At 38.0% G+C, this 23,455-nt stretch overlaps 1 protein-coding gene across 4 annotated transcripts in view; it reads left to right on the forward strand.

The window, feature by feature from the left end:
* LOC108711102 (ankyrin repeat domain-containing protein 17) overlaps positions 1 to 23,455 on the forward strand; it is a 76,935-nt gene that overhangs the window by 4,235 nt on the left and 49,245 nt on the right. Inside the window, exon 1 of one of the 4 annotated variants that reach the window (XM_018252503.2) lies at positions 9,609 to 9,750. The exons of the other annotated variants lie outside the window; for them this stretch is intronic. Within the exon in view, the coding sequence (XP_018107992.1) occupies positions 9,697 to 9,750 (54 nt within the window). The 5' untranslated portion in view covers positions 9,609 to 9,696. Of the gene's footprint in view, positions 1 to 9,608; positions 9,751 to 23,455 lie in introns of those variants that run through there. 4 annotated transcript variants of the gene reach the window in all.

Genomic DNA, 23,455 nt, shown 5'->3' on the forward strand with positions numbered 1-23,455 from the left:
ATTGAAGGTCTCTGAAATGGGCCTTAGGGATTTCAATAATTTTGACTCTCATTTAAAGGGGATATATTTCCAATGCTAATGTGTTTTTCCATTTTCCTATGTCAATTAAGCTATTTCTCATTTACAGTTGACAGTTGTATCTGGCATCCTATTGCAATCAAAGCGGTTGCTGGCCGCAATGGGAGCATGTTAAAGGAGAAGGAAAGGTTAAAAGAAGCTTTATCAGAAAGGTCTATGTAAATACACCAGTAAACCCTGAAAGTAATGCTGCATTTCTTCCCTTATATTGTGTACACATGGGCTTCTGTATCAGACATCCTTCTTTTAGCGTAAGCCTCCAGAGCACGGGCTTGAGCATGCTCAGTTTGCTCCTCTCTCCCTCCCCCCCTTCTTTTACCGGAGTCCAGAGCTATGAGCGAGCAGGACTTGGAGAGACTCCGGCAGGAAGTGAAACAACACTAAGCTAATATGGCAGCTGTATCCTACACAAATAGAGAGCTTTTGTAAAGCTGTTTACTCCAGTATAGTAAAGCGTTCTGCAGAATAAATCTAGCGTTCTAACTTGCATTACTGTGGCTAATCTATTGGCAATAAACTGCCTCGGTAGCTTTCCTTCTCCCCTTGTATCAATATGTAGGTTTTCATTGAATTCATAGAATGTTTGTGTGTTTGACTTGGTGAATTAAGGAATTTTGAGTTCAGTGTAGTGATATTTGTCCCATTTCAGATCTATGTAACTGCCCTTAAGACATTGTCCTGTTATGTTCTGTGCTAGCATAACAATAGCTTGGTATGCATTTGGAAATCCAGCATGTTTTGTTTGCTGCACTTTTTACAGGATTCACATTAAAAAAAAATGACTCCAAACCCTTAAAGGGATTCTGTCATGACTGTTATGATGTATTTTTTATTTCTAAATTACACTGTTACTTTACACTGCAAATAATTCACTACAATATAATATGTAATTCCTGAACCAGCAAGTGTATTTTTTAAATTGTAATATTGGTGTGTAGGTAGCCATATTGGTGTGTAGGGAGCTGCTATCTTGTTACCTTCCCATTGTTCTGTTGGTTGGCTGCTGGGGGGGAAAGGGAGGGGAATGATATCAGTCCAGCTTGTAGTACAGCCTTGTAGTACAGCCTTGTAGTACAGCAGTAAAGAGTGACTGAAATTTATCAGAACACAAGACTTGGTGCATCTGGGAAACTGACAATATGTCTAGCCCCATGTCAAAATTAAATTTAAAAAAAAAATCTGTTTGCGCTTTTGAGAAATTAATTTCAGTGCAGAATTCTGCTGGAGAAGCACTATTACGGTAACTGAAAAAAAATTTTTTTTCCCCATGACCATATCCCTTTAAAGTTGTGTAACGTTTATTCTTAGGAAAACTGAATTGAAAAACATTTTATTCAGCTTTTTCAATTTTTCATTCTCTCTCTACATTTGTTTGGCATATTAGTGTTTTTTTTTTTTTAATTTGGGTGTTTGGCATGTTCTTATATAGGATTTAGAAAATCTAAATCAAAGTCCAAAAACTATTTATTTATTACATTACAACTAAGGGTGATCTGACATGTAAAGTGTTTTGTTTTATCAAAGCATTGTTAAAAGGTGGTAAAGCTACTGGGAGTGGATACCTGGAGAAAAGAGAATAATAGATTATATACATAACTTGAAATCATTAGTTAATTGCTAGCGCAACTCCATGCTCCTCCACTGTTTTTATTAATACCTGTACCTAGTCTGTCAGTGGAAATTCATTTTGCTTATAGTGTACACATTTTGTCTCTGGAGTTGGTCTGCAAAATGTACCAACTCAAACTACTAATGCATTTAAATTATGATGAATAAAATAGTGTTAAAATACAATGTTACAATGTCCTATTTCACAGATAATAGTAATAATAAAGTATTTCTCTGCTGTAATAATGAAGCCCAGTGCATAGTAGTGCTCCGTTTCACTCGTGTCAAGTCCAACTGAGCTATTATAACCTTATGGTTTTCATATTTTTGCCTTTTGTTAAAACTTTAGGTTTAAGGAATTTTTGTAGTTTCATTAATAAATAAAATAAAAGCCACAATGACGTAGACTTCGTTATAAATTTAGACCCAAACTTGAACAGTATCCTCATTCATGTTGACAATGACAGGCTTGGATGGGCAATAGCCAGTAGTTCTTTGGTTTGTTCACAAATGCAGACACCATTTTCATATAGCTTTAAAATTGCTGAGCTTTGCTTTCATCCGTTTTTTCAATCAACATGGAAAATACACTGATGTATTAAAAACAGAGGAGTCTGAAGTACCGTAAACTTAGGAGTCTGTGTCGAAGGATATATGTACCAACTTTTAAGCCCTGCTTACAGTTAGAGATACATCTGTGCCAGTATAAAATCTCCAATACATTTTAAAATACTATTTTTCATATTACATTTTAAGACACTTCACTTTATATGGAATGGAGTCATCCAGTACTGTTTGGAGAAATGTGTTAAAACTTTTTTAGAAGTTGGAATTAGTTACACAGGCCTCTGTTCAGGCAGGCATCATGGCTGTTCCACCAGCAACTTTCTGTAGCCTTGGGTTGGGTCTAGGGATGGAGTCTGCAAACATGCCCTTCATGGTCTTTCAGTGACTGCCATGTAAAGCTGTCATATCATCAATTCCTTTTGAATTATGTGTTGGGGGAGACTTTGATCACACTGGCCAACTGTCCCAAAATAAGTCTAGGCACAAGAAGTTAGCATACTTTTATTCTGCTGCCAATTTAGTTAAATCACCAGGAAGATGCAGATGTGCCAGTCTTCTTTGATAGTTGTAGTCTACAAAGACAATATGCATGCCGCACCAGTGAAAGTTGTATGCAAGGTTCTAAAGAAGCATTGTTATTAACAAGGGTCTCCTGCTGGAAGCTTATGGGAAGGTATTTTTACACTCCGAAGGTGGCTCAATTTCTCTTCTTTGTATGATGTAATTTTAGTATAATCTGTCTTTTGAACATGTGGAATGACAAATGGGTCATTACATGTAGAAAGTTGCATTGATTTAGAACAGTTATTTGTCATTTCGGTAATTTTCTATGTGTGTGTTATGACTTGCCGGTTATGACTAAAGGAGACCTATTCCATCTTAGAATTATTCTTATGTCTCTAAAGATGGATGTATCTAGAATATTTTACATTATCCATGTTATTGGCTGCTCTATTTGTGTAGACTAACACTGAAAGGTAAAGAGAAGCTGAAGCTTCACTTCTGCCTATGCAATATGCTTTTACTGACATGGTGCTTCAGCAGATAAAATCGTCATACATAATAGATCAATTGCAATCTGACTGGATTCCTTACTGGTACAGTATGGTCAAAATATAGTAATGTTTTAACAACTGTGATATGTTTTTGTAGGTTCTCTGTATCTAACATTCAAGTAAGCTTTCCCTAAATCTAGGATTCAGTTCAGGATACTGCCCAGTTCCATGCACTTTTTGCAGGATTTAGTTTTGAATCCTGTGTGCCTGTCTGAACTGAATACAAACCCTCATAACTTTGCTTTTGATTGTTCAAAGCTTTAATCTTTTCTTCATATTATATATTTCTTAAATGTGAATATTCAGATATTGAATTATTCTGTATTTGGCCAAATCCAAGGATGATGGATTATGTTCACCCATATTCTATAGTTTTGTAGTAATCTCTTTTGGAGGGCCTTTACATTGTTGTACATTTTTATTTTAGTGCTTGCAGCATCTAGTAGCTCAATACAAGATATATATAGATGAGTTAGACATAAAACACTAAGGGGCAGATTTACTAAGCTCAAGTGAATTTTCGAAGTCAAAAAAGTTCGAATTTCGAAGTACTTTTTTGAATACATCGACCATAGAATAGGATACTACAACTTCGAATCTACTTCGATTCGAAGTAAAAATCATTGATTATTCGACCATTCGATAATCGAAGTACTGTCTCTGTAAAATAAACCTTCGACTTCATACTTCGCCAAATTAAAGCTACCGAAGTGCAATGTTAGCCTATGGGGACCTTCCACAGCACTTTTCTAAGGTTTTTTTTTGATCGAATAGAAATTCTTCGATCTATCGCTAAAAATCGTTCCAATCGTTCGATTTGAACTATTTAATCGTTCGAATACACTAAAAATCCTTCCGCTTCGATATTCGAAGTCGAAGGATTTTAATTCGAGGGTCGAATTTCGATGTTTTTAACATCGAAATTCGGCCCTTAATAAATCTGCCCCTAAATTATTTTATGATTTAGGACAGCATGGTTGTGCTGTGGTAGCATTACAAAACTAGGGCCTATGGTCAATTTTAGCCGGGCAATATATGTATAATATATGCTTGTGTTGGTTTCCTCTGAATACCAACCCCCCCCCCCCCCCAAAGTTAACCATATTGTCTTAATATATAAGCCCTGCTGGGGCAGTGATTGATGGATAATCTTTGTAAGGAACGCCAAAATATCAGCACTATACAGTAGAACCCCCATTTTACGTTTTTCAAGGGACCAGAAAGAAATAGTGTAAAATCAGGGTAATTTATTATGCATAATATATACTGTAGTTTTGACCACAAAATAACATTGTAAAATGAGGGAAAAAATAAAATCAGGGGATGTAAAATTGAGATTCCACTGTATTACTAAAGGATAACAACATAAATTAAAAGTTAGTGTTTACTACATAGAACTGCTGTACATTGTGCAAAAACCTTTGGGATGCCTTTTGAATTGATAGCACTTATTTTAATTATTGGTTTGTCTGGTGCTATGCTATGACGCTACTTTATTTTTTGTTACCTTCAAAATTTTTGGCTGTAAAGAAATAATCGTAGAAATATCTCACTGATGTAGTCTAGTGTATCTGGCATCTACAAATTTGCTTATAATAAGACAGACTTTACAAGTGTTCTGTAGCTTACTTCGCCTACTGAAGCTACTCTTAACCATGACCCCCATTAGTAAAGTTATGGTTTAGTTATATGCCTTAAGTATTTGCTAGTTTTTATAGGTTGAAAAACAAAGTTCCCTGTGAATATGACAAATAAATTGTGGTCTACTGGTAGTATAAGTAATCTGAATAGATTTTATAACCAAAAGTTCATTTAAGGTGGCCATAGACGTTACATTTACAATCTTTCCTGGAAAAGATCTTTCCAAGAAAGATTGTTTGTTTCAATACACATGTGCAGAGCTGAATCGTCAGATATACCTGTACAGGTAGAAGCAATAGAATTCTACCTGTATCTGATGATTCAGCAGTGGCCAATGTTCGGGTGCCTTCAAAGGTGCCCAATCAAAATATTTCTACCTGGGCCGATCGACGAGCCGACCGATATCCAAGTCCTCTGCCGATATTGGTCGGCTTGTCTCCCACCATACACACACCGAATATCGTATGAAAATTAGTTTTGTACAATATTATCGGTGCATCTATGGCAACCTTTAGACTTATCAGTGCTTACCGTATATACCCGAGTATAAGCCGAGTTTTTCAGCATCCAAAATGTGCTGAAAAAGTCTACCTCGGCTTATACTCGGGTCAGCGGTACCCGACCCGAGTAGCTAAGATTGCAGTCACTTTTAATCATTCCTATACCAACAGTACACTTGGGGAGAGACTGCAATATCCCACAATGCCCTCTGTTGGTTATATGAAAGAATAACAGTGACTGCAATATCACACAGCGCCATCTGTTGGTTATATGAAAGAATAACAGTGACTGCAATATCACACAGCGCCATCTGTTGGTTGTATGAAAGAATAAGTGCGCCCTCTGTTGGTTATATGAAAGATTAACAGTGACTGCAATATCACACAGCGCCATCTGTTGGTTGTATGAAAGAATAACAGTGCGCCCTCTGTTGGTTATATTAAAGAATAACAGTGACTGCAATATCACACAACACCCTCTGTTGGTTATATGAAAGAATAACAGTGCGCCCTCTGTTGGTTATATGAAAGAATAAGTGACTGCAATATCACACAGCGCCATCTGTTGGTTATATGGAAGAATAACAGTGACTGCAATATCACACAGTGCCCTCTGTTGGTTATATGAAAGAATAACAGTGACTGCAATATCACACAGCGCCCTCTGTTGGTTATACGAAGGATTAACAGTGATGGCAATATCAAACAGCACCCTCTGCACATGGTAGTGGGACAGTGGGACAATGCACACAGTAATCCGTTTGGCAATTCTCTGTCACCATCAACTTTGCAAAGAAGTCCGGTTGATCGCTGGGGGCGTCGCTTTGGCAGAATGTGCGCTGCTGGGAGACAGGGCTGTAGTTGTGTCTAGGCTTATACTAGAGTCCATAAGTTTTCCCAGTTTTCGTAGGTAAAATTAGGTACCTCGGCTTATACTCGGGTCGGCTTATACTCGAGTATATACGGTAGTTACACTCAGAACCTAGTGGTCATAGGTTTGTAGTCACTACTGCAAACAATCCATATTGTTATTCCTTATTAAGCTTGCCATACACCTTGCAAAAAGAGTGTATGTTTCCCCGATATGCCCACATTGAGGTAGGCAATATCGGGCTGATCTGATTGTTTGACCCTAATGATACAGGTTGGTGTGAGGAACAGATCAACAAGCCTAGTCTGATATATGGGCGATCTTTGGTCAGGTAGGCCTGTCTAGTGCCTCAAATGCAGATCAGCTGCCGACTCAGCAGCTAAAATTTAAGTGTATGTTCAACTTTACTTGTGGAATTGTGGCTGGAATGTATATATATATGCACTCCTTAAGTGAGCACATCTTAATTATTTTTTAAAGGAGAAACAAAGCCCTTATTAAAAAAAAAACCTACCCCCAACCCCACATAGACCTCCCTCCTTCCCCCAGCCTAGCTTCTACCCGGGCAAATACCCAAAACTTTTTACATGAATGAGACCAGTGGAGCGGCTCATGTGCAGTTTCGAGCAATTTCCCGATTTGTTACCACTGTGTATGTGCCAAAATGGACAGAATTTGCCAAAGCTCCGGAAGATGACTGCCGTAGACTCCGATCCCTGAATCTGCACCGAGGTGTAAGTAAAAAGTTGGGGCATTTGCCCGGGGTAGAAGCTAGGCTGGGGGTGTGGAGGTAGGGGGATAGGGTTTTTTTAATAAGGGGTTTGATTCTGTCATGATTTTTATGGTGTCGTTTTTATTTATAACTTACATTGTGAATAATTTTATCTACCATTACTCTACCAGCATTTTTTATGTTGGGTTAAAACTTATGTGATCACTACAAGATTGTTGTATAGGTTATTATGCACAGTGAGTCTTGACAGATGAAGCAGTCTTTATTGGTTCACCATACCCTGGAATAAATATACAGAGTGTAACATGAGGCAGAGAAGCACCTTTTACTAAAATGCAAAAAGGTGTCATGTTGCGTTGTTGAGCTAAATGTGGCATTAAAGGTGGTTCTGTACATTTACGTGTTTTAGTTGCACTGTGAACAGTCATAATTGCTTTAAAAAAAAAAGTTTGGTGAGCAGGTAGACTCGCTGTGTAACCGGTGGAGGAGATTGTAATGGATTTTTGTAGAGGGCTATATGGAAGTATTGTTGCACATGTATTATTATTCACATTTTACACTCATTGACACCCTTGTGTGATAGTGTATCATATATAAATATTTTAGATTTATGTTCTGCCTTATAGTTGTTGCTTTAATTGAGTCAAATCAGAGGGGAGAAAATAAAGGGAGCTGCAATGAAGATTTGGAGGACCATATATAGCTTTACCTCATTAATATATGTTGAAGAATTCTGGGAGGTGTAGTCCCAACAACATCTGGAGACCCAAGTCAAAGAAGTGTTGCCCTAATGGAAACAATTCTAAATCATTCTTTGGTTTTGGTTACAGTTGTCCTTGCTGGTACAGGTATCTATTATGTTTATACATTAGATACCCAAAGCTTGCAGAATGACACAACTAATACGCAGTTCCAAAAAAGCCACCTTCTTTCTGTAAAGAAATAATTTATAGGATAGAACCCCCCCAATTTACGTTTTATAGGGGACCAGAAAAAAATGGTGTTATGTTGATTTGTTGAGCTAACAGATCAGTGTAAAATGCAGATAAAAATCAGTTTATGTAAAATTGAGCTTTCACTGTAGTTGAGGTATTTTTTTTTTTTTTTTTTTTTAAAGAGTAAACTTGACTTTTAGTAAAACGTGAGAGTGTCTCTGAGCAAAAAATAAAAAAAGACAGGCATAATAGGACATAGTGAATTGTGTTAAGCATTCATAGTTCAAGGAACATTAGCATTACCATTATCAGCATTATTCCCACCAAGGTCTGCATATTTTCTCATTTCTCTTCTGTGTGCCTCTGGCTACATACAAAAGTGTGATAAGAGGAACATCAGAATTAACCAAACAGGTCCAGGAGCCCTGAGTGGTAGAGAGCTCATCCAATGCATCGCCACATTTTATGGCATAGTATAGTAGTGCCCTTATTTATAATATACCTTATATATAATATATATTTATAAGATATGAGATCTGTTATCTGGAAAATGTATTCAGAAAGATCTGAATTTACGGAATAGCAGTCTCCCATAGACTCCATTTTATCCAAATAATGCAAATTTTAAAAAATGATTTCCTTTTCTCTGAAATAATAAAACAGTGCCTTGTGTAAAGGATTTTCTAGCAGACTTAAGGTATAAAGCATCAAACATCAGTTATCTGGAAGACCCCAGGTCCCGAGCATTCTGGATAACAGGTTCCTTACCTATATCATGCGTTGTGGTGATGATGGCATCATCCAGGACTCAAAGCGAACAGAATGTGGGGAAAAGCTAAGCTTGTTGCCTAGTGTTTAAAGTATGTGCAACCAATATGTAGCTATGACTGGGTAGAACCAGATCATAGGGTAAAAAGGGGCATCCTTGGCAGTAGTTGTGATGAATTTTCCCTATACATTGGAGTTTGGTAGGGGTCACAGTTTGGTGGAAAATCTTGTACATCTGTCCCTTATACAGACCAGGGGCCTGTACATCTAAATTAGGTTTTTAGATTGTATACATTATAGGTATGGAATATATTACCTGGACTGGTGGTTTCTGTATAATAAATATTTCTGTAATGTAGAGCATTATGCCTTAAGGATTCTTTTGCCATCAACATGACCTATGCAGCTTAGTTTTTGTACAAAGCACTGTCTTACAGAGGAAAAAGCTAATTGGTCAAACCTATTTAAGTAGGATTTTATTGGAAATAGCATTCCAGTATTTCTGGGTAATCCCATTCCTGTCCTGGTTTAAAAAGAAAGGCAAGCTATCCTGAAAAACCAAATTGCCTAAATGTCCAGTTATACTGTAACTCCCAGTTTGTGTTAAGTAACTGATATTCCACTGCAAGATTTTTATTTCATGATTTAATTGCTATATTAAATCAGTAGGTGTTGATAGAAATGTCTCTGATCTGTGAAAAAAACAAAATTACCTTGATGTTACATTTCAAAATTAAAGGGAGGAAAAAAAAAACAGCTTCTGTGACTTTAAAATCAGACTGAGTCACCCCTGCGCGTTGGTAGAGGCCTGTGTTGAAACTGCAGAGCTGCTCCAGGCGAGAATAGAACCTTCCATTTCCTGTTCCCTTTCTGACAGAGAGAGGTTCTGCTGGCACTGTTATAATCATATTGCAGCAATAGATATGGCTGTCTGAAAAACATGGTGGAGACAGCAGCTGAAATGGAAGCATATGTTTTAGAAGACATCCTTGAGGTATGGAGAGACTTGTATCTGCCAGAGAAAAGGCTGCAGAGCAAGTGGGGGGGAGGAGGGAGGAGAGTGACGGATATGTGGATAATGCGTGCAAGGCAAGCTTGAAGATTATCTAGACCTTGTATGTATTTCTCCTTGTGGATATTGTGTCCTGTGACAGCTGCAAAGGTTTGCACATTTGTAACACATTTTTGTGGCTTCTGTTATACATGCTTATTAAGGCTATTGTATCTAGAAAGTGTAAAAAAAAAGCCCTTCCATTACATAAAATGCCTGCATGCCTGTGACCTTTAGATTAACTCATTAGAAGGTGGGGTCTGCAAAGCAGCTTTCTGTGGGTTTAGTATCCCATGTCTTGCACAATTAGTTTACCTAAAGAGCCCTTACCCTCTGATCCTTTACAGAATCAAACTTGCTGATTTATCTTTTCCTTCCCCATTTACTGTTTGCTGTGCTGTTTGAAAAACAGTATAAGCCTGGACTCTCTTTAGAGTTAATTAGCAGTAGTATATTGTATAGTTTTATTATTTGTATATCTAATCTTCTGCCTTTATTTAAACTGTACAGATATATATTATATGCTTTTCTTTTCCTGTAGTCATTTATGACATTTAGATGCTGCAGTTTCTCCCCTTTTCACAAAGGTAGTTAGAGGCATATGGTTTAAGTAACCCTACCAATATTGTTCTCAAACTATTTTGCCCTACCCCCCCCCCCTTTTTTTTTTGGATGTCCAACTGTGCAGTAATGCAGCCCTGAAAGAAAAATTATCATTACTATACCTCTCAAATACCCCTGCTCCTAGAATTGTGCATTTTTATATCCATTGTGCAAGCTTTTATGATTGAATAGATCATGGTTGTGTTAAGCTGGCACATAATACTTCAGTCGTTGTTGTTTATAAGTAATGTTTGGTTAACTATGGACCATTCTCTCTAAATAACTTTACTGGATTAAACAGTACCGATTTGAAAAAGAAATCTGTAGTCTATAGTCTCTGCATTTTACCCTTTAACTATTGCCTTATTCTGTAAAGAAATGCATCTAATATTTAAATATGTCCACAGTTGTGTGCCCTGTTATTAGCGTTTTATAAATGTACTTATTTGGTTTTTGACCTAACATTGTTTAGAGTGAAGATTTCTGAATTCACATGTGCAAGTGGTAGTATTCCCATAGTTTAATCTGGAATTTAAAAGTATAAAAAAGCATTATTACTAAAACTATTTGTAACTTTTGGACTATAGCACAGGACTTTATATTTGCCGCTATAGTTACTTGAATTTGTACTTGGTTAAGAACATTTGCTACCCACTTCCGGATGTTTTAATTAAATTAAATTGAATGCATTGTGGGTCATGCTGCACCAGCAATAACATGCTTTCTTTTCATGTTCCTGAAAATAATTGTGGGCAGGCAGTGGTTATTTATACTGCTACAATTAGCCATTAAAACACATCATGGCCCTTAAAACAGAGATGGTCATCATATTAGATTTCTGAAACATCCTATGTTATTTCTGGCCACTCAAAAGGGCCACCATGTATTATATTTGATGTTAACCATATTTCAAAATGGTAGCCCTTATGCATAAGAGTACAGACCAGAATACAGAAAGAGCTGTTGCAAAATATGAAAAGTAATATTTTGCATGCATGTTTCTAGGACAGGTTTCACAATGTGAATTAAAAGCTTTTCATAGACCATAAGCGTTTGAAGTTAATGACAGCTATTGTTGACTTATACATGTATAATTTTTATAGATAACGTGTTCATGTTGTTTCTGTATCTTTTTATATTCAATGCAAGCATCTCCTTTTAAAACTGGAAATTCATCTACCAGCGCACCATGATGGTGGGTGAACAGTGCTAGGAAGTAATTTCATGCAGTTCTGAGCCTTTGGGCTGTCGGCCCAAAGGGGCTGAACTTCGGAAGCAATATGACTGTTCATGCAAAACTAACTAAAGCCCTACATGCCTGGGGGCAAAAGCTGCAGAACATACAAAAGAGCAGGATGGAAGCCATGTTAAAACCATAACTACCCATTATTCAAAGCAATTCATGTTGCTGTTAACTTACTGTTGATGGTGGGAACAGTGTGAAATTGGTTCAGAATTGCAGTGTCTGAGCATTTTTCATCATCTGCCAGTCTGGCAGCCACAGGGGTAGGTAGATGATTTTTTTTAACATATCCAGTCACTAGCAATGTGAATTAAGTATATTTTTTGGCTACTTCGACCTTCGAATTGAACGTTTCGAACTAAAAATCGTTCGACTATTCGACCATTTGATAGTCGAAGTACTGTCTCTTTAAAAAAAACTTCGACCACCTACTTCGCCAATAGAAGGAAAGAAAAATGTTGTGTTTCTCTTGACAGAGGAATCAGAGCAACACTATGAGGGTTTACTGGTGTATTTATATAGACCTTTCTAATAAAAGGTACTTAATTTTAGCCTTTCCTTCTCCTTTAATAAGTGGAAATACACAAAAACTCATTCTTGGGTTCTCCTGAAAAAAACAAATGTATAGTTTTCCTAGGTAAACTAAAAATCTCCCTAAAATAAGACTGCAAAATGTAAAAGAAAATGTCTGGAAAATGAAATGTGACATTCTGCTGGCACTTACAGGGTTAAGCCCATCATATTTGTGTGCAAATGTAGGCAAATGGAGCTTTGGCTTTATATAGTCTTTAATTAAAGGGCTGGTTCACCTTTTAGTAGGTTATAGAATGGCCATTTCTAAGCAACTTCTCTTCAAAAACTATAAAAAATAATGAAGTATGTATTTTTTTTTTCTTCTGACTTTTCAGCTTTCAAATGGGGGTCCCCATCTAAAAAACAAATGCTCTGTAAGGCTGCAAATGTATTGTTATTGCTACTTTTTATTACTCATCTTTCTTTTCAGGCCCTCTCCTATTCATATTCCAGTCTCTCATTCAAATCAATCCTTGGTTGCTAGGATAATTTGGATCCTAGCAACCTGATTGCTGATATTGCAAACTGGAGAGCTGCTGACTAAAAAGCTAAATAACTCAAAAACTGCAAATAATAAACAATAAAAAACAATTGCAAATCGTCTCAGAATATCACTCTCTACATCATAGTAAGTTAATTTAAAGGCTAACAAACCCTTTAAGGCTCATGTCACACATGATGTGAAAATGATTTTTTTTTTTTAATGGGTGGAAAGTTTTTTTTTTTATTTTTTTTATGATTGAAATCTGCCTATATCAATGGTATCAGCTGGCTTCTATTATACTTAGTGAAATGTGGCATATTTTTTTATGGCAATGACATGCAGAGTTTCTTATGCGATGTAAACAAGATGGCTATTTGCTCTCTATATAAATGCATGTTTGCAGCTAGGAATATTTTGTTTAATATTTGTTAATTTACTGCTTGAAAATTCTACTCTAAATAGGATATCACTGTCTTTAAAATGTTGTTTTTTTTTTTTTAATTAAACAAAATACCGGTATGGGATCCATTATCCAGAAAGTTCCGAATTACAGAAGGGATGTCTCTCATCTCATCAAATAATCAAAATTTTGAACAAAGATTTCCTTTTTCTCTGTAATAATAAAACCATGCCTTGTCCAAATCCAAATTAAGATATAATGAATCCTTATTGTAAGAAAAACCAGCTTATTGTTAACATTATTTTCTAGAAGACTTAATGTATGAAGATCCAAATTACAGAAAGATCTGTTATCCGGAAAATACCAGGTCCCGAGCATTCTGGATAACAGGTCCCATACCTGTATCCTATTCTGATTCCATTTGGATTAATAATGAAACAAATAAAATGATTTTCCTTGAGAACACACTGCAACTGAACTCGTTCAGTAATGGACAGAAGCTTGAATGACAAAATTTGGCCAAAACACAACTCGTTGGTTGGTAGCTTGTGGGCATATATAGTGAATAAAGTGCCTCCTCTTGTAAAATATAAGGATATTATAAGTTACAGAGGAGTTCTATGACCACATAAAAACATGAGGCTGAAGGCCAAGTGTTTTTTATACAGGTCATGGAATTCCTCGGTTACCTTTAACATCTCCATATTTTGCAACAGGGCGGTACTATATTATACACAAGTTTCAGTGAGTCGTGACGTAAATGCCATCACTAAGTTCTGATTGTAACCGATGACATCACTAAGCAGCGTTTATAAGGATATAATTTACAGGATATTCATGGCTCTTGTGTATCATAAGTATATATACCGATAAACTACCAACCAAAAAGTAGACTGAAGGCCTCGCTGACATATTGGGCAGGCTTAAAGATCCTGTTGAGCAAGGGCAATATTAGACCGTTGATGTGGTTCTTTTCTTATGAGCCCTCATAGATCCCAGCTGGGATGCATTGGCCAAACTGTGCAAAGATCAGTCATTTTGGGGAGCCTGAAATGGAGCTTTTCTGCCCAGGGTGAACCTAAAGCATATGTCATCCTGAAGGCCAATTAGAGTAAGGTTTGGGGAGTATGCCAATTTGCTGTCATAGATAAACCTGGAAGTCAAGCTAAGGCTAAATGCCATAAGGATTGTGTTGACAACTATTTTGCAGGAAAATGTTGTGCTCAAGTCACCAATAACCATCTCACAGTGGGCTCTGAATGATGCTATCAGAGCGTAGACAGGTGGTCCTCTAATTCAGCTACTGCCTCTAACAGAGCCCCATGTAGCCTGGGTACAATATATAGAACTTGCATTGCTTGCCTGCCATTGACTTTTCCTACTAAATCACCTGTCCATTGTCATTGGATTCTTCTCTCTCCATGCACTATTCCTTTGCGATTTCAGTCAATTCATTTGAATTTCCTGTATAGCAAATCGGCAATGCTTGTAGTCTTTGCTACTCGTTAATTTGTCAGCAAATGTTTATCAGTTGATTTTTTAGCTTGTTTTCAATAAGTGTTTTTGAATGTTTCATGCAAAAGGCTTTATATTCATGGTGTGACAGATTGGAATTTTTTTTGCTTTGCGAGATTTTGTATGATTTGTGAGACAGATGATTTCTGCTGTTGTGGAATTTTCTAACTCTTTTCACTGTGTATTTGCAATGCAGCTGCCTATGTTTTTTTTTTGAATATTCTCTTTCCCGTTTAAATTAAGGAATATATCCTGACTTTATTCCCAGACTTTGACCTGTTATGCTAGCATTTCCTTCCTCTTGAAATTGCCTCTTCTATTTGTGTTATCTGAGAATAAGAAAATACTGATCCCTCCTTAAATCTGTCAGCGTTTTTAGTTATAACTTGGTCTCTCGGTACCTGCTTTAGTTGGGCTTTGCAGCGTGTGGTAAAGATGCACATCCCTGTGGGTTACTTTAATGCTAAATACCTCATGTTTGGGGTTTACCACAGTGCTCTCAAACCTAAGGTTCACGAAACACAGGGCTCAGACTGCTTTTCTTTCTATGCTTTTTCTGTGCAGGATGAGAAAAGCCAATTTGCTTCCATCTGTCTTGTATCTGCTATGAGAAGCATTGGCATCAGCCTGTATGCAGACACTTGGAGCAAATCTCAGTGCAAAAATGCATAGGTTCATGTTTGCTTGTCTGCAAGAAGGTAGACATTGTGCCTATCAGTGCTGATACAGGAAGGAGTGGTTTGTGGTGCATTGGTTTTTCTCTGCCAGCTAAGAAAATACAGGCCAAGAAAAGTCAAGGATCTGCCCTGTATGCCATTAGCCCCTAAGTACTCGCCTCTTGGTGGTATTATATGCAACCACCCCTCCCTTCTCCCCCATGACCCGATTCTAATCCCACCACTGCCCACCAGGTTCTGCATGTGTTTTACTAGGATGCAATAAAAAATAAAATCCTGCATTATGGCCCTTCATAGAAATTTATGGCCCTTTAAGGTGGACCTGTCACCCAAACACAAAAATCTGTATAATAAAAGTCCTTTTCAAATTAAACATGAAATCCAATTTCTATTTTTTATTAAAGCTATCAATAATATAATCAAAGTTAATTTTGCTTGACTAATGTGATAAAATAGGATTTTGAATATTTTTTTTTTTGGGGTGACGGGTCACCTTTAACTGGGTTTATTTCAAGGTTATTTACGTGTAAATGTATTTACTGCATTTCTCTCCTGGGATGTATGGACAGAAACTGTGGGATAGTCCTGTATGCTTGGAGCCGTTCCATTTAAGTTTTCCTCTGCATGTATTGGTTACGCAAGAATGTTTATAACACTTACACAATTCCATGATCTGAAAGTTCATCAGTTAGCTGTGCAAGTTTCATGACCTTTGCTCAGCATTTTTGAGCAAATATGGTGTTAAAGGGAAACTTACCTCAAATTATTACTTTGTAAATCCCATAATTTTTTTTTTTCACACAAGATGTCTTATAGTTATTTTTGTATTTGTAACTTTGCAATTTTGAGTTTAAATGCTTAACCCTTTGCCTGCCAAGCACGTACACAGTACGTTCTGGCAGGCAAGGGCTTTAACTGCCAAGCACATACATTGTACGTGCTTGCAGTTTTACATGCTGTACTCTGCATCAGTGGCTTTAGCCGCCTCTGCAGAGGTTTAGCAGCATTGACAGCCCCCTGGGCAACGAGGCTGGGGGGCTGTCATGTCGGTCCTGCGACAGGATTGTCGCAGGGCCGACCTAAAAGAGGCAGACACAGCAAATCGCGTGTCTGCCTTGCTGCTCTGCTTCCTCCTGCTCACCTCGTGTTCCAGCGACGCCCACGCACTTCCTGCTTGCTGTGAATCTGCAGATCTGCTTCTCTCTCTTCTCCAGCTCTTAAGGTCCCCATAGACGCGACGATTCTTCTTGCCGAACGACCGATTTTAGGGAAGTCCGACCAATCCTTCGAAATTATCGTGCGGTTAGTGGTATTCGAACGATCGTACATCTTACGATTTTTCGCCCGACATCTGTCGGGAAATTGATCGGCCAGGTCAAAAAATCTTTGTCGGCCCAGTGCAATCTCTCTATGTTTGCAGGACCAAGCAGGCAGCTCCCCTTTGTTTTCCTGCCAAATTGGTCTTTTTAGTTGATGGTAAACGTTCTGAGAAGATATTGGTCTCACGATCAGGATCTGATCTTTTAAAAATCTCAACATCTATGGCCAGCTTTAGATCAGCCAAAAACGGTAAGTGGCCTTTATTTTACACACTTACATACACCTACCTACATTATACACACATACACACATATTTTAGTTAAAAAACAAAACAAAAAAAAACACTTTTTTTAATTTTTCATTTTCCACTTATATGCACTTATATACACTTATATGGACTTATATATACACTTATACACTGTCACACAATTCTTGGAAGTGTACACACATGTATACACATTTTATTTTTTTTACTTTTTCATTTCACCAATTTGTGTTTTTTTTACCCATAAAAACTGTTTATTTCAGCAGCGTGACTATTGGATAATCGATTTCGGCCACTAATTACGCTGTCGGTGCAGTTATTTTGTTATTTCATTGATTTGCACAATTTTTGTGGTTTTATTGCAATTTTATCCCTGGATTATTGTTCCTTATGTATCTTTAGTATAGTTTTGCTGTTTGGTGCTTTGGTATATTATTTTACTTAGATTGATCCGTCAGAATATATGCTTTCCAAAAATATATGGTTTTCTGGGGTCTTTTTACAGTTTGGGGGTCTTACGGCACATAACGCACAGTTGGGGTTCTCTTTTCAGCAGCTTAGTTGGCCAGCGTGAAAATTCATATGCACATTTTTCATTTGGGTGCCGTACACACCATATACTTTGGTAAATCTATGCATATTGGGCATCAAACTATTCAGTAGACCTCTGATGTCCATATTTGGGGTGATTTTTCTTTGTACGTAAAACATTGTGTGAGATAAATGTGGCATACTTCAACATTTTTAGGCGATTTTCAGAAATGTAAAAATCTCTGTTTATAAAAGTTTTGCAGTTTGGTACTTTGCTGTAGAAAGACGTCTTTATCTTGGTTGTTTTCGTCAGAATGTGTACTTTCCAAAAACATATGGTTTTGGGGGGTCTTTGCTGTTAGGAGGGTCTTGAGGCACATAATATGAAGTCAAGGGTCTATGTTTACAGAAGGCGAATCGGCAGCAGAGAAAACGCATATTCACTATTTACATTTGGGGTCCGCACATGCCAGCTGCCTTGGTATATCAATGCATATTGGGCATAAAACTGTTCAGTAGACCCTTGGCATCAGTATTTATGGTGTTTTACAATTGTATGTAAGAATTTGGGTGAGATAAATGCGGCCAATTGCAATATTTTTAGGCGCTTTTCAGAAATGTAAAAACCGTTGCTTTTATCGCCAAATTTAGGAAAGGCTTGCGACTTGGTACTTTGGAGTACAAAGACATGCATACCCAATTTGGATTCGCGGGAATGTGTAATTTCCAAAAATATATGGTTTTCTGGGGCGAACATACTTTTTTCTACCTTTGCCCCCCCCAAAACTATGTAAATGTGTTGATTTTGCAGTACCTGAAATGACAGACCAAATGGGGGTCTTCCTTTTGGGGACCCTGTATGCCACGTGCTTGGGTACACCTATACATATTGGGCATCAAACTGTTCAGAGGACCCTAGGCTTTCATATTTGGGGTGATATCTCTTGATACCTAAAAGTATGTGGGTTATACAATGCTGCAGGGTAGAAATTTTGAGGTGATTTTTGGAAATGTCGCCAAAATCATCCAATTTAGGAATGGTTTGCGGCTTGGTACTTTGGAGTACAAAGACATCCATACCCAATTTAGATTCATGGGAATGTGTACTTTCCGAAAATATATGGTTTTCTGGGGTGAAATTACTTTTTTCTGCCTTTGCCCCCCCCCCCCAAAACGATGTAAATGTGTTGATTTTGCAGTATCTGAAATGACAGACCATATGGGGGTCTTCCTTTTGGGGCCCCTATATGCCACGTGCTTGGGTACAACTATACATATTGGGCATCAAACTGTTCAGAGGACCCTAGACTTTCATATTTGGGGTGATTTATCTTGATACCTAAAAGTATGTGGGAAATATGATGCTGCAGGTTAGAAATTTTGAGGTGATTTTTGGAAATGTCACCAAAATCACCAAATTTAGGAATGATTTGCGGCATTGTACTTTGGAGTACAAAGACATGCATACCCAAATTAGATTCGTGGGAATGTGTACTTTCCGAAAATATATGGTTTTCTGGGGTGAACTTACTTTTTTCTACTTTTGCCCCCCCCCCCCCCCCAAAACGATGTAAATGTGTTGATTTTGCAGTACCTGAAATGACAGACCATATGGGGGGGTCTTCATTTTAGGGCCCCTATATGCCACGTGCTTGGGTACACCTATACATATTTGGCATAAAACTGTTCAGAGGACCCTAGCCTTTCATATTTGGGGTGATTTGTCTTGATACCTAAAAGTATGTGGGTAATACGATGCTGCAGGGTGGAAATTTTGAGGTGATTTTTGGAAATGTCACCAAAATCACCACATTTAGGAATGGTTTGTGGCTTGGTACTTTGGAGTAGAAAGACATGCATACCCAATTTGGATTCAGGGGAATGTGTACTTTACGAAAATATATGGTTTTCTGGGGTGAACCTACTTTTTTCTACTTTTGACCCCCCCAAAACGATGTAAATGTGTTGATTTTGCTGTACCTGAAATGACAGACCATATGGGGGTCTTCCTTTTGGGGCCCCTGTATGCCACGTGCTTGGGTACACCTATACATATTGGGCATCAAACTGTTCAGAGGACCCTAGGCTTTCATATTTGGGGTGATTTTGCTTGATACCTAAAAGTATGTGGGTAATACGATGCTGCAGGGTAGAAATTTTGAGGTGATTTTTGGAAGTATCACCAAAATCACCAAATTTAGGAATGGTTTGCGGCTTGGTACTTTGTAGTACAAAGACATGCATACCCAATTTAGATTCGTGGGAATGTGTACTTTCCGAAAATATATGGTTTTCTGGGGTGAACTTACTTTTATCTACTTTTGACCCCCCCCAAAACGATGTAAATGTGTTGATTTTGCTGTACCTGAAATGACAGAACATATGGAGGTCTTCCTTTTGGGGCCCCTGTATGCCACGTGCTTGGGTACACCTATACATATTGGGCATCAAACTGTTCAGAGGACCCTAGGCTTTCATATTTGGAGTGATTTTGCTTGATACCTAAAAGTATGTGGGTAATACGATGCTGCAGGGTAGAAATTTTGAGGTGATTTTTGGAAATGTCACCAAAATCACCAAATTTAGGAATGGTTTGCGGCTTGGTACTTTGTAGTACAAAGACATGCATACCCAATTTAGATTCGTGGGAATGTGTACTTTCCGAAAATATATGGTTTTCTGGGATGAACTTATTTTTTTTTACTTTTACCCCACCCCAAAACGATGCAAATGTGTTGATTTTGCAGTATCTGGAATTACAGAACTGATAGCTCAAATGAGGTGTCTACATTTTAGGGCCCCTATATGTCACATGCTTGGGTACACCTATACATATTTGGCATCAAACTGTTCAGTGGACCCCAGGCTTTCATATTTGGGGTGTTTTACATTGATACCTAATGATGTGTGGGAGATACGATTCTGTAGATTGGAAGCTTTGAGGTCATTTTTAAAAAAATTCACCAATTTCTATAAAACATTATAACTTTAGGAAACAATTGCAACTTGGGAGTTTGGAGTACAACAATATGTTTACCCATTTTTGATTCACCAGAATCTGTTCTTTCTAATAATGGGTAGTTTTCTAGGGTAAACCTACTGTTAGTGGAATGTTTGGCCTTGAAATCAGAAGTATGCCGTTTGGGGAGCGGTGCTTTGGACATTTGCTAGTGTACTGCTTTTAGATTTTGATCTATACAAGTGAGAAATCTCCATAAAACTATATATATTTGGTATTGCCGCGTTCAGGAGACATAGACCTTTCCAAATCAGCTGTGTTCTCATACATAAAGTAAATAATGTTTCCGATATATGTGATTGTTCTTTGTGAAACATGATTTTTTTCATTTTATTGGACACTTAGAAGCCTATATTTTTTTACAGAAGTAGAATTACACCAAAATTCTTGCATATTTTGAAAGTTCAGGTTGTCCTGAAAAAAACAATATATTGTTTTCCTGGGTAAACTAAAAGACCGCCCCAGGAAGGGCCCTTAAAGTGAAAGAGTGCAAAATATCTAAAAACTGCTTGGCAGTAGATGTTCGCATCTAGGACAAAACGGCTGGCAGGGAAAGGGTTAAAGGTTTACTTGGTTTACCTCTGCTTAGAACTTCAGGATGCCCTTTAAGAGAGATCAACTAACTTAAGTTATTTTGTCTCAAAATTTTATTTTATTTATAATTGTTTTAATAAAATTCAGTTGGTTTGGACAACAATCAAATCTCCCATTGGGGTACTGGGATGCTTTGTTTTTAGTTCTGTGTGCAAAAAAGCCATACATTTTCTATAGATCAGTGCGGCTTGGAGCAGTAGCAAAGGGAGACTGGTCCCCTGAAAAAGTTAAAGGGGTTTTTGACCTTCAGACGCTTTTCATCTTTCATGTCTTTCTAAAGCAGCTCAGGGGGGGGGGGTCACAGAAACTGTTCTAAATTGATACATTTAGTTTCTTTCTTTCTTATGTTTAGCACTGCTGGGTAGAGTCCTTGAGTTTCATTAAATGAGAAATATTGGATAAATGAACCCCCCCCTAATTTTGTAGGCAATAATGTATACTATATGGTACTGATTTTACTTTTGGCTGTAAATTAATATTATCTTCAAAAATGGCCTCTTTATTGGAGCTCACCATAGATGTTCTCTAGTCCCTGTTTCAAATGAAGGGTGGGTGTGTCCTTATGGTCCCTGCCAGAAGTAGGAGGGGGACAGCCAATCGTCGCACTTCAGTCAACAAAAGACGGGTTTCAGTTCCCTATCAGGTCAGCCTAACTGTTCCTATCTTACAGTGCAGAGTGCTGCCGGCTCCCCTGCATAGCCTGTGAAAGGAGGCAGTAGGAAGTGGAACATATGGGCAGGACTAGTAGGGTTTTTGCAGAAATTTTCAACAAAGTAACCAGAAACACTACTTTTTAAAGCACATTCCTTTTATATCTAAAAGAGTTTAATGCACTGGTAAAAAATAAAAGATGTAAAGCAATTAAGAAAAGTCTTTAATTCTGGTGAACAATCTGAAAACAACTCAACTGAAAAAGTGTTTGGAAGTCGAACAACACCTTTAAATGGGACTTCTACTGTATAACATCTCTGAAGTGGTGTACAAAAAAAAATTGGTATTTTAGGGCAGTTTTTCCTGCTAAGTTGTTGTTGTTGTTACACTGTTATATACTTAATACCTGAATTTTTTTTTTGACTTGCTAAGTTTCTATTTTAATGATGTGTTAGGCAGTTTCCCTTCATAAATCACTAAGCTTACCTCAGTGGAAGACACTAAAAATGCTTAATAAAGTATATAGGTGTATACTAGTATATAGGTATGGGACCTGTAACCAAGAATGCTTGAAAAATTAATGTAAATGTAAAATAAAACGTAAAAAGCCAAGTTGTACTGCGACATGAGGAGCCTGCTGTGTACTCCCCCCTCCCATCTCTGCTGTGTACTGCACCTCCCCTATCTGTGACGTCAGGCGGAAAGTGGTCACATGGTCTGCAGAGAGGCTACTGCTTTCACCTCTTACTTACTGCCTGCTTTCCAGCATCCACAAGCAGTCCTCCTTGCACAGACCTCCTGCTCTTCAGTAAATTCACTCAGCATTCCTTTGAACCAACGTTTACAGAGTTGGGAGGGGAGAAATTGTACTCTTCGCTGCAAGTGTTTGTTTGAGGCTGGTTACTTGCAAGATAAGGTGAAAGAGCTGTGACCTTGTTCCCTTTGCTATCCTATCCCCACACAGACCTTGCTCAGTGCCTGCAATGTTTATTTTTGATGGAATATCTACTGCCATCTCTCTCTCTCTTTTCCTGAACTGTAGAAACAACCCTGAACTATGTAACCCTTCATCCTTCTCAGTTTTTCCTGCTTCCCAAGTATGTTCTTTTTCATCTTTCTGTTCCCTATCACCAGTCTTGGCAGTGCACTTCTGTTATATGAGGTATAAATGAACCATAAGCCAGTACTATTTGTAGGACCTGCACTAACTCAATGATTCCCAATGACACACTGCACTGCCACAGCTCTGCTAACATTTCCTAGCCTAGCACTGCCTTTCTCCTCCCTGCTCATTAACTGGCCTTCAGACTTGGCCCCCTTAGCTCATAACAAGGTTACAGATATATAGAAACATTGGGGTAACAGTCACCCTGCTAGAGTCCAGGGGTACCCAGGGCACAAATAAGCACTCACCCCAAATCTCACACTAACTGCCTTCAGGCTGGGCCCCCTTAGCTCATAACAAGGTTACAGATATATAGAAACATTGGGGTAAGTCACCCTGCGTTAATTCCAGGGGTACACAGGGCACAAATAAGCACTTGCCCCAAATCTCCACCTAACTGGCCTTCAGGCTGGTGCCCCTTCGTGTTAGACAGAGAAAGTTACGACTTATTACACACTGAAAATACAGTGTTTCAGTGCCCCATAGCAAGTACAGTAAGGTACTGTATAAGTCAATTCTGTCCAAGGCTGTGGAGCAAAGCACTGGTAACAGCAGGCAGACATAGAGCTCCTCCCAGTCCAGTCAGCAGAATCCTTCTGAAGAGGTAG

The sequence above is a fragment of the Xenopus laevis genome, chromosome 1L (assembly GCF_017654675.1).
Source record: "Xenopus laevis strain J_2021 chromosome 1L, Xenopus_laevis_v10.1, whole genome shotgun sequence".
Lineage (NCBI taxonomy): Eukaryota > Metazoa > Chordata > Amphibia > Anura > Pipidae > Xenopus > Xenopus laevis.